This window comes from Rhinopithecus bieti, unplaced genomic scaffold (genome assembly GCF_001698545.2).
Source record: "Rhinopithecus bieti isolate Rb0 unplaced genomic scaffold, ASM169854v2 scaffold_10614, whole genome shotgun sequence".
In the NCBI taxonomy this organism is placed as follows: domain Eukaryota; kingdom Metazoa; phylum Chordata; class Mammalia; order Primates; family Cercopithecidae; genus Rhinopithecus; species Rhinopithecus bieti.
This window is the reverse complement of record NW_016806893.1, coordinates 643,414-658,222: the sequence shown is the minus strand read 5'-3', so window position 1 is coordinate 658,222 and position 14,809 is coordinate 643,414. Positions and strand designations below refer to the sequence as shown.

General features: G+C 37.0%; 1 protein-coding gene across 1 annotated transcript in view; it reads right to left on the bottom strand.

Annotated features, from left to right (window-relative positions):
* The window catches only part of LIN28B (lin-28 RNA binding posttranscriptional regulator B), a 121,477-nt gene that overhangs the window by 46,183 nt on the left and 60,485 nt on the right, over positions 1-14,809 (bottom strand). Inside the window, exon 3 of the mRNA XM_017878559.1 lies at positions 7,280-7,464. Within this exon, the coding sequence (XP_017734048.1) occupies positions 7,280-7,464 (185 nt within the window). The remainder of the gene's footprint in view (positions 1-7,279; positions 7,465-14,809) is intronic.

Here is a 14,809-nt window from a genome sequence, read left to right as displayed (position 1 = left end):
TATTTTACATTTTTTTGCCACAGGGAATAAGTCTTCACAAAACATGATTCTACCTTATATACAAATATTAGAATTGAACAAATAATTTCTCAAGTGATGAAATCATATTTGGAATTTGTTAAACATATTAATTTCATGTAATCAAAACTTCGGAATTTCAATTTTTAACCAAAATGACAGAAACTAAACTTTCTAATCTAAAATATTTCAAGAAAAGGATATTCTTTTCAATAAATGATGTGTGAACAATTCATATTACACATGGCAGAAATGAACCTCTACCTAGGCCTTACACTTTATATAAAAACTAACTCTAAATGGATCACTGATGTAAACAGAAAATGTAAAGATTGATAAATCGTCTTCAAAAACTTTTGTTCTATAAAAGATATTTAAGAGATTGAAACGACAAGCCACAGATGGGGAGAAAACATCTGCAAATCATGTATCTGGCAAAAAACTTTGTATCCACAATATATACAAAGAGTTCTTAAAGTACAGTAAGAGAACACACAACCCACCAAAAAATGCACAAAACATATGAAGAAACAGTTTGTCAGAGAGTATATGAGGATGACACAAAAATAAATATAAAGATGCTTAATATCAGTAGCTATCAGATAAATAAAAATTAAAACCATGATGAGGTATCACCACACGCCTAACAGAATGTTTTGAAAAAAAATTTTCTTTTTTTTTGAGACAGGGTCTTGCTTTCACCCTGGCTAGAGTGCAGTAGCCTGATCATGGCCCACTGCATCTTTGACCTCTCAGGCTCAAGTGATCCTCCCATCTCAGTACAAGTAGCTGGGACTACAGGGGTGCACCACCATACGCAGCTAATTTTTTTACTTTTTACAGTGACAGGGTTTCTCCATGTTGCCCAGGCTGGGTTCAAACTTCTGGGTTCAAGCAATTCACTGGCCTTGGCCTCCCCAAGTGCTGGAGTTAAAGGCGTGAGCCACCACACGGGGCCAAAATTTTTAAAAACTGGCAATACCAAATGCTGGCAAAGATGGCAGGCAGCTGGAATTCTCACATACCGGTGGTGGGAATGCAAAAGAAAATAATTATTCTGGAAAACAATTTGGCAGTTTTTTATAAAGTTAAACATACATATATGACCTTATTATGCAGCAATCCCACTCCAAAACTGAAAACAAATCTTCACACACCTGTGCATAAATGTTTATGGCTGTTCTATTCAAAATGGTCACAACTGGACACCACTCAAATGTCCTTCAATAGATGAATAAGTAAACAGTGTTATAGCTATAAAATGGAATACTATTCAGCAAAAAAGTGAACTACTGATACACTCAACAGCTTGGATGAATTTCAAAGACATTATGCTGAGTGAAAAAATGCAATTTCAAAAGGTTACACACTGTATGACTCCACTTACATGTCATTCACAAAAACACAAAACTACAGTGAAAGAATAGGTCAGTGGCTGCCAGGGGTTATACGTGGGGAAGGGGTAACCATTATAGATTAGAGGGAGTTTTTTTGGGGCAATAAACCTTCTGAATTTGGATTATGGTACTGACTACAGGGATGTATATGTGTGTTAAAATTCATCTAACTGAATACCAAAAGAAAAAAAGTTAATTTTCACTTTGGGAGGCTGAGGTGGGTGGATTACGAGGTCAGGAGATCGAGACCATCCTGGCTAACATGGTGAAACCCAGTCTCCACTAAAAAAACACAAAAAATTAGCCGAGCGTGGTGGCGGGTGCCTGTGGTCCTGGCTACTCAGGAGGCTGAGGCAGGAGAATGGCACGAACCCGGGAGGCAGAGCTTGCAGTGAGCCGAGATTGCACCACTGCACTCCAGCCTGGGCGACAGAGCCAGACTCCGTCTCAAAAAAAAAAACAACAAAAAACAACAACAACAAAAACAGAAAAAAGTCAATTTTACTATATGACAATTTAATATTATGTACATATTTATATACAGAAATATACCAATGCTTACTTCCAAATTTAATGTACATTAACTGGAATTCTAGCTTTTTGGTCATCAGCAGACCAAATCAATTATTTAATTCATTATTTCAAATATTTTGTAGCTATAAGGTCAGTATGAAAGTATCTTACACCAGTAAGAAAGTACTCAAAAAATGATGAGGACCCATCAAAAGGACACAGAAACCAGCCTGAAGGGGCCTCCTACTGGTCACATCTGGGAAATTTGAGCAGTAAAATAAATAATGATGGTTACAGATTATAACTTTCAGAAAAATGCAGAAATCCATGGTTCAGACTAATAATGAAAATTTAAGTTTGATGGTGAGTGGGATATTTACATAGTCTTAAAATATCTCCCCACAAAATGCTTATTAAAAAAGGGAAAAGAAGCCACTTTAAATATATAAGGTGGGCATACATGTTTGGTGGCCATACCATTTTCCTACCTTTTCGTATTCTAAAATTTTCGTAATAAAAGTCAAAAATAAAATAAAGTAGAAGGAAATAAAAATAATCACAGGAAGTATTAGGGAAAAAACAGTGTAACAGAAGTTAATCCAAGAGGCAGGGTGCAGTAGTTCACACCTGTAATCCAAGCGCTTTGGGAGGTTGAGGCGGGCGAATCACCTGAGGTCAGGGATTCGAGACCAGCCTGGCCAACATGGTGAAAACCCATCTCTATTAAAAACACAAAATTAGCCAGGCCTAGTGGTGCACACCTGTAGTCCCAGCTACTCGGGAGGCTGAGGCAGGAGAATTGCTTGAACCCAGGAGGCAGAGGTTGCAGTGAGCCTAGATCACACCACTGCACTCCAGACTGGGCGACAAGAGCAAACCTCTGTCTCAAGAAAAAAAAAAAAAAAGAAAGAAGAAATTAATTCAAGAGCCTGTTCTTTGAAATATAATACATTATCTTATCAAGAAAAAATAGCAATAGGAAGTAACTAGAGAATCAGAATATTTTATAAGATTTTTAAGGCTGCTTCACATAATTGTACTAATAAACATAAAATCTGGATCAAAGCACAATTTTATTCTCATTACTAAAATTGTCTCAGGAAATAACCATGAAATAAATCAAGAAAGTTATCAAAGATCTTCGCAGTTTTTTAAACATTTGGGGAGCAAATCATGCTTTGGTAACTGTTCCAGCCATCAGCTGACAAAGATCCATTTCTTGCTACCACACTGTCAAATCTCGTTTTTTCATGATGTCAGTTTCTATGCAGGAGTCTCTATGTTTATGGAATATTGTATTGTATTGTACGTTGCCTCTACATCATTTTGTAAAAACAAGCAGCACATGCAAAATTGGAATTGCTAATCCTATTGACAAAAATTATGGATACCCTTAGCTTAACAGAAAGTTGGAAATTATTAGATACTAAGTGTATCAAAGCTTTAATCACAGTAAGACACACAGTAAGAGTAAGCGGTTGGAACAGTTATTCACTTCTGACCACCACCACCTCGTACCTTGCCAGATCAGTAACTCAACTACAATTCTTTGACTCTACTGCAACCCACACCCCAGGTGCTTACTTATCACCTTTTCAATGTCTTCACTCTTCATACCGTTTATATTCTATCATCCATCATTACATTTGCTGCTCTGCATACATCTCCAGTGCCCTTTGTCATTCTCAACTAGGAAAAACCCCAACTCTAGTTAAATCATTTTAATGACTATTTCACAGCTATAGCCATGAAGTCAACAATGGCTGGAGAAAGAACACAATCTTCATGCCCACTATTCTTATGTGGGTCTTTGGCACAGCCTGAAATTCTACCTCTTTTCTATAATATGTTCATTCTTCTATTTTATACGTCTTTCTTGTTAAATTTCCAAACCTATTCTTCTACCATTACTCTCAGCTGATGACTGTGCTTCAAATTAAAAAAAAAAAAAAAAAAACAGCATAAAAAAGAGAAATCTCGCCTTATCCTACCTTTATATCTATCTACCACCTGCATCTGTGTCCATAAGCTATGCCTTTCCTCCAGGTTTGTAAGAATGAACTTTCTGTTATCACATGACCAGCTCCTCCAGTTGTGCTTTAAATCCCAATACTGTCACCCACTCAAGGAAATCACTCCAGTAATTGTTCTCCTCTCTCTTGCATGTTCAATCTTTCCTTTGCACTAGACCATTCCTATGAACATATAAACATGTTATAAATTCTTCCATTTAGCTACTGCTTTGTTTCTCTCCTCTCATTTATTATAGAAACACTTCTCAAAAGATTGTATGTACTTACTGTCTCTGCTTCCTCTGTTTTCATTCTCTGTATTGAATACAACCCACGAAGGCTTTCACCCCCACCAGTCCATTGAGCCCGTTCTTGTCAACTTCAGACCTCAATAATGACTTTCATGTTGCCAAGTGGTTAAGTTTCAATGGTTATCTTCTTACTTGATCATTTCACCATCAGCACCATTTAACACACCTGATACCCTTTCTTGAAATATTTTCTTTCCCTGACTTCTGGGACAATATTCTATCTTGATTTCCCTCCTATCTCTCACCTTCTTACTTAGTGCCCTTTGCTGTTCCTCCCTCTTCTTGACTCTTAAATGCTAGAGTGCCCCAGGGCTTAGTACTCTTCTTGCCTGTGTATACTCACTGTGATGGTGATCTTATTTCCTCTTGTGGCTGTAAATATCATCTTTTTGCTAAATGTTGTCAATTTTTTAACTCCAGTGCTGGGACTCTATATAGTGCATCCATCTGCCTAACACACATTTTCACTTGGATGTGCATTATGTATCTCTAATTAAATGTCTGAAACTATACTTTTGATTTCCTGCTCCTTCTATAGGTTTCCCGTCTTGATAAATCTCCATCTTTCCTGTTGAATAGGTCAAAAAACCTTGGAGTCACCCTAGACTCTTCTCCTCTGATAGTCCACATCTAATCAATCCATCAGTAAATTACATGGTCTCTTCCTTCAAAACATATCGGAATTTTCATTCACCACTTCTACTGCTACTACCCTTGTCCAAACCACCACTATCTCTTTTCTGTATTATTGGAACTGCGTCTTTACTGGTCTTTCAGCTTCTATCCTTGCCTCTCCACACTGTGTTGTCATCACAGTTGCCAGAATGATACTCTGAGTAAATCAGATCATGTTACTTTTCGACCTAAAATTTCCCAATGACTTCCTATTTTCTCTAGGATCAAAGTCCTTACAATGGTTGACAAGATCCAATATGAAAAAATGTCCTGCTGTCTTACGCTTCAAATCTCAGCCTCCACGATTCTCCCTCTCATATTGATTCTAACCCAGAATTGGAAAGTAAAGCATTCTAGAACTACTTTGTTAAAGATTTTATTTAAAGACATCGAAAAATAAAGGACTGTTTTATTTTACTTTGCTTTACTTGTACATATTTAAGTATGTATACAGGTATTATCTCCATGGGAGCAGAAAACCACTTTAATAGCTAAGTGTATCATTAAACTTTCACACATATTCATGGACTTCCTTTTGTACAAAATGAGCTCCTAAAAATGTCAATGAAAAAATTTATTGTCTCACTGATTTTCAAACCAATAGGAAAATATGAAATAGGCAACAAGTGCTACAGAGATAACTGGTTACCAATTTGGAGAGAAAAGAAAAGCTAGACCTTTACAGTCCTTTCTTCAAGAGCAAATTAGATTACAAAGAGAAGAGACACTTAAGTGTAAAATATAAATTAACTAAAATAATATTTAAAATATAAATGAATGTAGTATATTTTTAATTTTGTAGTTCGGAAAATGAGATAGCAATCAAAGTCAGATAACATCAAGGAGAGAGTCACAGACTTGTCTGTAAAAAATTCAAAACTTCAAAATGCTTTTAAAAAAACTACTATCATTAAAGCTAAAATATATTTCACAAGCTAAAAAAAATTCTTATTTTTTATTTGAGAAAAAAGATTCATATCCTAAATATATCAAGAGAACTTAGAAATCAATAATAACAAATGAACATCTCAACAGAAAATGGTCAATGGACAAGAAATGTACAATTCTTGGAAGAAAAAATAAAAATGAAAACATATAAAATATATTCAACCTCCAAAGTAATCAAATAATGTAAAAACAAACAAATAATGAGCTGCATCTCTAACCTATGTAACTGGAAAGGGTTTAAAAAACGACAACATTCAATGAGCTGTCTGACTTTCAGAGGTGTTACATACTGGCCCACTAATCATTTCTGGAGAGCAGTTTAGAAATAGGTATCGAAATTTTTAAAATACATATTTTTTTGATCCAGACTTTTCACTATTAAGTATTTACCCTAAAGATACAATCAGACTGGCTGGGCGCGGTGGCTGAAGCCTGTAATCCCAGCACTGTGGGAGGCCAAGGCAGGCGGATCACGAGGTCAGGAGATCAAGACCATCCTGGCTAACATGGTGAAACCCTGTCTCTACTAAAATACAAAAAAAAAAAAACCAGCCGGGCGAGGTGGCGGGCGCCTGTAGTCTCAGCTACTCGGGAGGCTGAGGCAGGAGAATCGCAAAAACCCAGGAGGCGGAGCCTGCAGTGAGCCGAGAACGCGCCACTGCACTCTAGCCTAGGTGACAGAGCGAGACTCTGTCTCAAAAAATAAAAAAAAAAATAAAAAAAAAGATATAATCAGACAACTTTTCAAAAATGTACATCTGAGTTCCCACAGTGGTATTATTGATCAATTCAAAATACAAGAGGTAGCTTAAATATCCATTAATATATTATTATTTATATTTTGGTACATTCATATAGTAAAATTTATGAAGTGATAACAATTGACATGAAATATTCTATAATATACTATTAGGTGAAAAAAATCAAGTTTCAAAATATGATATATATTATAATCCCTACCTCTAATTAGGATTTCAAGTGATTTTTTCCTCTTTATGGTTTTTTTACATTACTTGGACTTTCTATATGTGAGCTGTCTTCTAAAAACAGACAAAACAATAGGTACATTTTCATTTGAAAAAAGCGGTGAGGTGTTGGCAAATTCTGGGTGTAAAAAGGGACACCTCTGTCTACTGGGAACTTCAACTCCTCAACTGTTGTCTCAGAACAGTCTGGTGGAAAAGGTGGTCAAGGGACTATTCAGTGCTTAATGCTGAAGGCTCAGTTCAGTAATTCTGTAGATAATTCAAATCGCAAGATAATCTATATTTCTGATATTTAATATATTCTACATGATGGTGGTTTCCTTTGGCTAGACAATATAAAATGCAGTAAGATAAAAACATTTTCAGAAATCCTTTCCAAATACAATAAACTGATAAATTAACAAAGTAAAAATGATTACCTATCTCCCTTTGGTTTTCTTTTCTGTAGTGTCTTCCCTTTGGGTCTTCTTTCACTTCCTAAACAGGGGATCCCACCAGGTCCTGTTACCCGTATTGATTCAAGGCCTTTGGAAGATTTTTTAAATGTGAATTCCACTGGTTCTCCTTCTTTTAGGCTTCTAAATCCTTCCATGAATAGTTTGCTCTGTAAAGAGCAGAAGAGGGTAGGGGAGAGAAAGAGAGATCAACATTATTATTGCTTTATAAATTATCTCTATAATTTTAACAAAGAAAGATACTCTGTTATACATTACAAAAATATAAAGTCTTAAGTTCAGTGAAACACATACCATTTTAAAATTTCTTTTGCAATACTGGCAGTGGGAGAAAAAAATTTTAAGGCAATTTGGCAATACTTAGAAAAATTTAAATGTGCATATTCTTTGTCCCAGCAATTCCACAATTAATAATTCTACTACAGACATACACAAAGGCTCAAAAAGACACCACAACACTGACTGGTAAAAAATTACATCTATCTGAATGTCTATCAATGGGAAACTGATTAAATAATTAATATAATAGCACCACATAACATTATTAAGCCATTAAGAGAAGTTTTATTAGTTCTACACGTTCTAATGTAGAAAGATAAGCATGTAATACTGTTGAGTTAAAAAAAAAAAGAGTTAAAGAACTGTGTCTACCATAATGCTATCTATGTAAAATTTTAATTTTGTTTATTTATTTTTGATATGGGACTCACTATGTTGCCCAAGCTGGTCTTGAACTTCTGAGATTTTCTAGCCTCAGCCTTCTGAGTAACTGAGGTAACAGGAACATGCAGAGTCCAGCTAAAGTTTTTAAAAGATGTATGTTTATTATATAGAGACGTGGTCTGAAACAACAGACACTAAAGAGTCGTTTTCTCCAGTCCTATTCTAGAAAGCTAGAAAAGTTTTCTGGTATATACATTACTGCATTGTTTGAGCTTTTTATAATTTGAAAGGAAACCAGATTTCATATTTGAAAGATAGCTGATTTTTTGTAAAAATAACAATGTTCACCAATTACAAAATTGTTAACGTTGGTTTCAAATATTATTTGGCTCTTTCAATCCTCTTTTCATCAAAGTCAATGTGCCAATTCAAAATACACTAAAAATAATTCAATTAGTAGTTTTATTTTTTCAAATCCCTCTGTGTACATTTTACAGGAATAATTGAGAATATCATGTAGTTTTTAAAGACTCTTCTGAATTGCTGGGGCAACAGAAATAAAACATATGATGGGAGAAATCCTTAGTTCAAGTCCAGTTCTTTAAATAAACTGCTATATTGCTTTGAATAAGCCATTTGCTATCTTTTCTGTTTATTTGTAAATTCAAAAGATTTGAGTTCTGAGTAACAACAAGACCATGAGAAAAAGGTTTTGTGGTCAAGTAAGTTTGTAAAACACTGTATGTTGTTTCTCTGTGAGAGACTCATGTTAGCATATTAAAGTCTCAGAAATGTTCTCACCTCCCCAACTCCCACGAAACTAAGAATCTTGTTTAACTCAGCAGTTTCCTGACCTAATTGATCCCAGAGCCCCTTCTTTAAGTACAGATGATGAACATACTTAGAAAAATACTGAACCAGAAAATCTTCACTTCTCCAAGTTCATGACTCTAAAGGCAACTAAATAATTACATGGAACCAAATTATTACATAGAACAAATAAAAATAAAACTTAAAAAAATTCATTGCAAAACGAGACCATTCATTGTGAAAGCAAGACAGCCCATGAAAACAGGGTTATTAACCTGCTTCTAGTGCAGGTCACCTGACAGAGTGAAATCCTTCATGTGGAAGTCTGCAATTTGGCAGCACCTTTTCTGCTCTCTGATGAAATGTTGGGGGAAAAAAAAATCACAACTGCCTACATTCTTTAAAATAACGAAGTATTATTATTAAAGCTATTTTAACATTTCTAAAGCATCTTCTCATTTTTTTCCTAAGCTTTCTCTTCACTAATTATAAATAGCTATTTTGCTTTCATTTCCTTTCTTCCTCTTCACTCAAGAAAGTACAGATTATTTCTCTTTTATGGATGAAATGGAGCACAGTTCAACTACTGAAATTACAAGAACAAAGAAACAGCATTTTTTATTAGAGCTATCATATGTTCATATGTTTTGTTTCGGTAACAAAAACTATCACTGGGCTAAGCGCGGTAGCTCACACCTGTAATCCCAGCACGTTGGGAGGCCGAGGCAGGCAGATTGCCTGAGGTCAGGAGTTTGAGACAAGCCTGGCCAACGTGGCGAAACCCTGTCTCTACTAAAAAATACAAAAAATTAGCTGGTCTTGGTGGCACCTGCCTATAATCCCAGCTACTTGGGATGCTGAGGCAGAAGAATCGGTTGAACCTGGGAGGTGGAGGTTGCAGCAAGCGAAGATCAACTTCATGTCACTGCACTCTAGCCTGGGCAACGGAGCAAGACCCTGTCTCAAAAAAAACCAACCAACCAACCAAACAAACAAAACTCTATCACTTATCTCCTCATAGCTCTTAGTGCACTTTCCCAGAAGTTGGTGCATAGTTCCTAGTGAACCCAATTAAGCTGGTATACTTTCTCTTAATTTAATTTTCCATTATTAAGGTTTTTGATAGGCATAAGTGAACTGCTTTTCCAAATCTAAAGTAAAATTCCAGCTCTTACAAATCAATAAATTCTAGCTGTTCTTCATGATATTCTGAAAGAATACTTTAAAAAGATCTGTCATATATGTCCCCCTCCCCAAATTAGTACAAAAGGCAATTTAGTTTCATAATACTTCACAAAAAAAATATATATATATATACATATTCATAAGAAACTATAATGGCTTTGCAAGAAAAAGACAAGGATTCACAGAGAATATTCTGTCTTTGCTATTATACCAAAATAGCTGCTACATAGATGGGAAAGATTGTTGAAAGGTAAGGAATTAGTTCACTATATTTGTTCCCCCAAAAATCAACTTATCCCCTTAACTTGCCAATTTTTATTAAAGGTTTCTCCATTTTCCAATTACACTGGTTCCAATGCTTACTTTTACCCAAACCATTTATGGAATCTTGTTTATTTTTGCTTCCTATCTCTCCTCTTTCATCTGCCCCATCTAATTCATTGGATTGCTATGACCCTACTTCAGGTCTTAACTATTGCTGGGATTCAGAAAACAATACAACAAAAAAGAAAACTTTAGAAGCTAAAGTTTTTCTCTGACCTTCTCCAGTCTTCCTGTTTCTCAGTCTCATCTCCCCGCAAGGCTAGTCATAGAAACTGGGGATTCCAGTTTCTATATCCCTCTTCCCCAACGTAGGGTATAGAAACCAGAACCCCTTTCCCCAAAGTCGCCATAAAACCTAAAATATTACTCTAATTCCATCCCCACCCTAACCTTTCTGTGCAAAAACTGACCTACCTTGTTTGACTCTAGGTCAATAAGACCTCCAATCAGAGAAGGTCCTGCTCATACCCAGAAGGCAGGAATGCATGCTCAGAGAGGCCAAGAAAAATCTAGATAGCCAGACCTTGCTGGGCTTCCCTACTCAGTCTATTAGTATTAGATCATACATAATCTTTTTGTCCAATTATATTTCTTTACAGCTGTCCATACTTTGTTAGACACATGCCTAAAAATGTACAATTCCCTCTGTATTTTTGGATCCTCATTCTGAAGGCTCCTGTGTCACAATAAAACTATGATGAAATAAACTTGTAAGTCTTTTCTCCTATTAATCTGCCTCTTGTCAGTAATTTTTAGTGAATCTTCAGAAGGCAAAGGGAAAGTTTACACTATCTTCTACTAAGGTAAGTGTAATAGTTTCTTCAGTGGCATCTCAGCATCCAAACTGCTTGTTACTCTACATCATCTTCCATACCTGCACATTCTCTCTCAATAAATCTTAGCCTGTTAGTCCCTTGTCTCAAAAATCTACAATTCTGCTTAGGTTGTAGGTGAGATCCGTCATAATCTTACCTTACTTACATTTTCCACTTCCTTTCCCATTACTCTAAAACACAGTCCCTCCATTAGTAAAACTGGATAACATATTTCTCTGAATATTTTCTCATTTCAGTATTCTAGCTTATTCTGGTAGGGGATGTACTCTCCTAGTTATGGCTGTCTATTAAAATCTTGCTTGGTAAGACCTCAACAGCAAGGCAAAAATAGACAAAAAAGACTTAAACTAAAAAGTCTCCTTCTTCACAGCGAAAGGAATAATGAACAGAGTGAACAGACACCCTGTGGAATGGGAGAAAATATTTGCAAATTAGTTATCTGACAGGTGATTAATACCCAAAACATACAAGGAACTCAAACAACTTAACAAAAAATAGTGAGCAAAGAACATGAATAGACATTTTTCAAATAAGACATACAAAAGGCCAACAGGTGTAGGAAAAATACTCAACATCACATCACTAATCATCAGAAAACCACAATGAAATATCATCTTACCACAGTCAGAATGGCTATTATTAAAAAGATGTTAGCAAGGATGTGGGAAAAAGGGAACTCCTATATACTGTTAGTAGGAATGCAAATTAGTACAACCTTTATAGAAAACAGCATGAAGATTTACCAAAGAACTAAAAATGGAATTACTATTTGATTTAGCAATCCCACTACCGGGTATCGACCCAAAGGGAAAGAAATCAATATATCAAAGATAACCACACTTGTATGTTTTGTGCGGCACTATTCACAATAGCAGACATGGAATCAACCTAACTATCTATCAATGGATAAGTGGATAAAGAAAATGTGGTATATACATACACAATGTATATTATTCCACCGTGAAAAAGAACAAAATCGTGTCTTCTGCAGCGTTAATGGACTGGAGGTCGTTATCTTAAGTGAAAAAAGCCAGGCACAGAAAGTCAAATATCACATGCTCTCACTCATAAGTGGATGCTAAAAAATTTGTACACATGGATGTACAGAGTGCAACGATAGGCCAGGCACGGTGGCTCACGCCTGTAATCCCAGCACTTTGGGAGGCTGAGGTGGGTGGATCACGAGGTCAGGAAATCAAGACCATCCTGGCTAACACGGTGAAACCCCGTTTCTACTAAAAATACAAAAAAAAATTAGCCGGGCAGGGTGGCAGGCATCTGCAGTCCCAGCTACTCAGGAGGCTGAGGCAAGAGAACGGTGTGAACCCAGCAGGCAGAGCTTGCAGTGAGCCGAGATCGCGCCACTGCACACCAGCCTGGGCGACAGAGCAAGACTTCGTTTAAAAAAAAAAAGAGTGGAATGATAGACAATAGAGACTCAGAGGGGTGAGGGGTTGGGAGGGAGGCAGATGATGAGAATCCAATTTTTAAAATTCATTCTTGCACATATTTAAGAATTATATAAATATTGGCTTTCAGCCTGGGTGCAGTGGCTCATTCCTGTAATCCCAACACTTTGCGAGGCCGAGGCAGGTGGACTGCTTGAGCTCAGGAGTTCCAGGCCAGCCTGTGCAACGTGGCAAAACCCCATCTCTACAAAAAACACAAAAAATTAGCTGGGCATGGTGGCACACATTTGAGGTCCCAGCTACTAGGGAGGCTGCAGTGAGCTGAGGTTGCAATACTGCACTCCAGCCTGGGTGACAGAGACCCTAACTCGGGGTGGGGGGGAAAAATCCTTGCTACATTTGCTTTCTGCCTCCCAATCAACCATTTCAAAATTACTTTTAAAGAATATTAACAGGGGACAGGTGCAGTGGCTAATGCCTATAATCTCAACACTTTGGAAGGCTAAGGTGGGAGAATTGCTTGAACCGTGGTCAAGGTTGCAGCTCCCCATGATTACGACACTGCACTCCTGCTTGGGCAACAGAACAAAACCCATTCTCAAAAACACTTAAAAGAAAAAAAAAAAAAAAGAATAACATGAATAAGGAGTCAACTGAAAATAGTCCAAATGCTATCATTTATTTGCCAAGTATTTCTACCCAGGGCTCCAGATAGTAATGGGTTACTTCTCTCTCTTGACACAGGCTTTTTCTCTCCAACTAGATTGGGACGTGGCTACAGTTTAATAACTGATTCTCCTTAGAAATAAGAGTAATTTTTTTTCTGTAGGAGGCATAAACTGACTTCCAGTTCAAGACGGCATGCTGGACAACTGAGGTGCCTCACGTTACTGTTTAAAAGCCATCAAAATGACAAACTAGTAGAAAGAAATATTCACAATAAAGAAGGGAATGAGAGAGATGCATCAGCAGAAAACCAAATTCGATAAATTTCTAGAAGTTTGAGTGCTGACTGATAACTGAGTTGAAGGAGCCACACCCAAGAAAATTAACAAAAGGAGCTGCAGCAGAAGTAGGAACCAAGATTCCTAACAGAACACTGAGAAACTCTGCTTACACACATGTATGATGAAGGGCAAGAACGAGCAATGGGCTTGAAAACAGGGAGGTTAATGAGCAGTTTTGTAAGGACCAGATTCCCATTTCATCCTCACATACCTTTCCTACCTACACACGTGAAAACAGGCAAACATGGCCTTAAGGCAAATAACATGAGGCCCTTCTCTAAAGAGACTGAAGGAAATATCCAGGCAAGTGGTAAAATATTGGATCCTGTGCATACACCCCTATTCATTTTGACAATAAGACCACTGGTGTAAAAACTGGCTCTCTCTCCACTGGACCTTAAATCATTCCTATCCCTCTTTCATGTATCTGAAGGGTCAACCAAGAATCATAAAACATACAGCATAATTAAGAAAGACCAGATGGGAGTGGTGGCTCACGCCTGTAATCCCAGCATTTTGGGAGGCTGAGGCGGGTGGACTGCCTAAGGTCAGGAGTTCGAGACCAGCCTGGCCAACATAGTGAAACCTCGTCTCTACTAAAAATACAAAACAATTAGCTGGGTGTGGTGGCGGGCGCTTGTAATCCCAGCTACTAGGGAAGCTGAGGCAGGAGAATCACTTGAACACGTGAGGCAGAGGTTGCAGTGAGCCGAGATCGCACCACTGCACTCCAGCCTTAGTAAGAAGAGAAACGAGAAATACAGAGGATGAATCCAAAAAGACAAATATTTAACTTTAGCTTGATTTCCAGGGAAAGAGAATACATAAAAAAGAGAAAGAAAAATTATGAAATCAATAATAAAAAGTAGGGGTGTATACCATGTAGAAGCATTATAGAAGCTTTACACATGAGGTGTATTTTTGAGTGCATGGAGAGAGAGTAACATTCTAATGGAGACTGGAGACTGAAGACAGTAGTCCAAATTGAGCTAATGGTACCATAAACTTGTGCAGCAGGAATAGTTAATACAATGTTTGAGGATGGCAAGGAGAGTAGTTTAAGTGTATCACTGTGAAGGTAGAAACCAAAAATGAGGTTGAAAAATGCAAGCTAGAGTCATATCACGCAATTTTATTTTTTTTTTAAGAGGCAGGGTCTCACTCTTTGCCCAGGCTGTAGTGCAGTAGTGTAATCACAGTTCACTGTAGTCTTGACCTCCTGGACTCAATCAAGCAATCCTCCTGCCTCCGCCTCTCAAG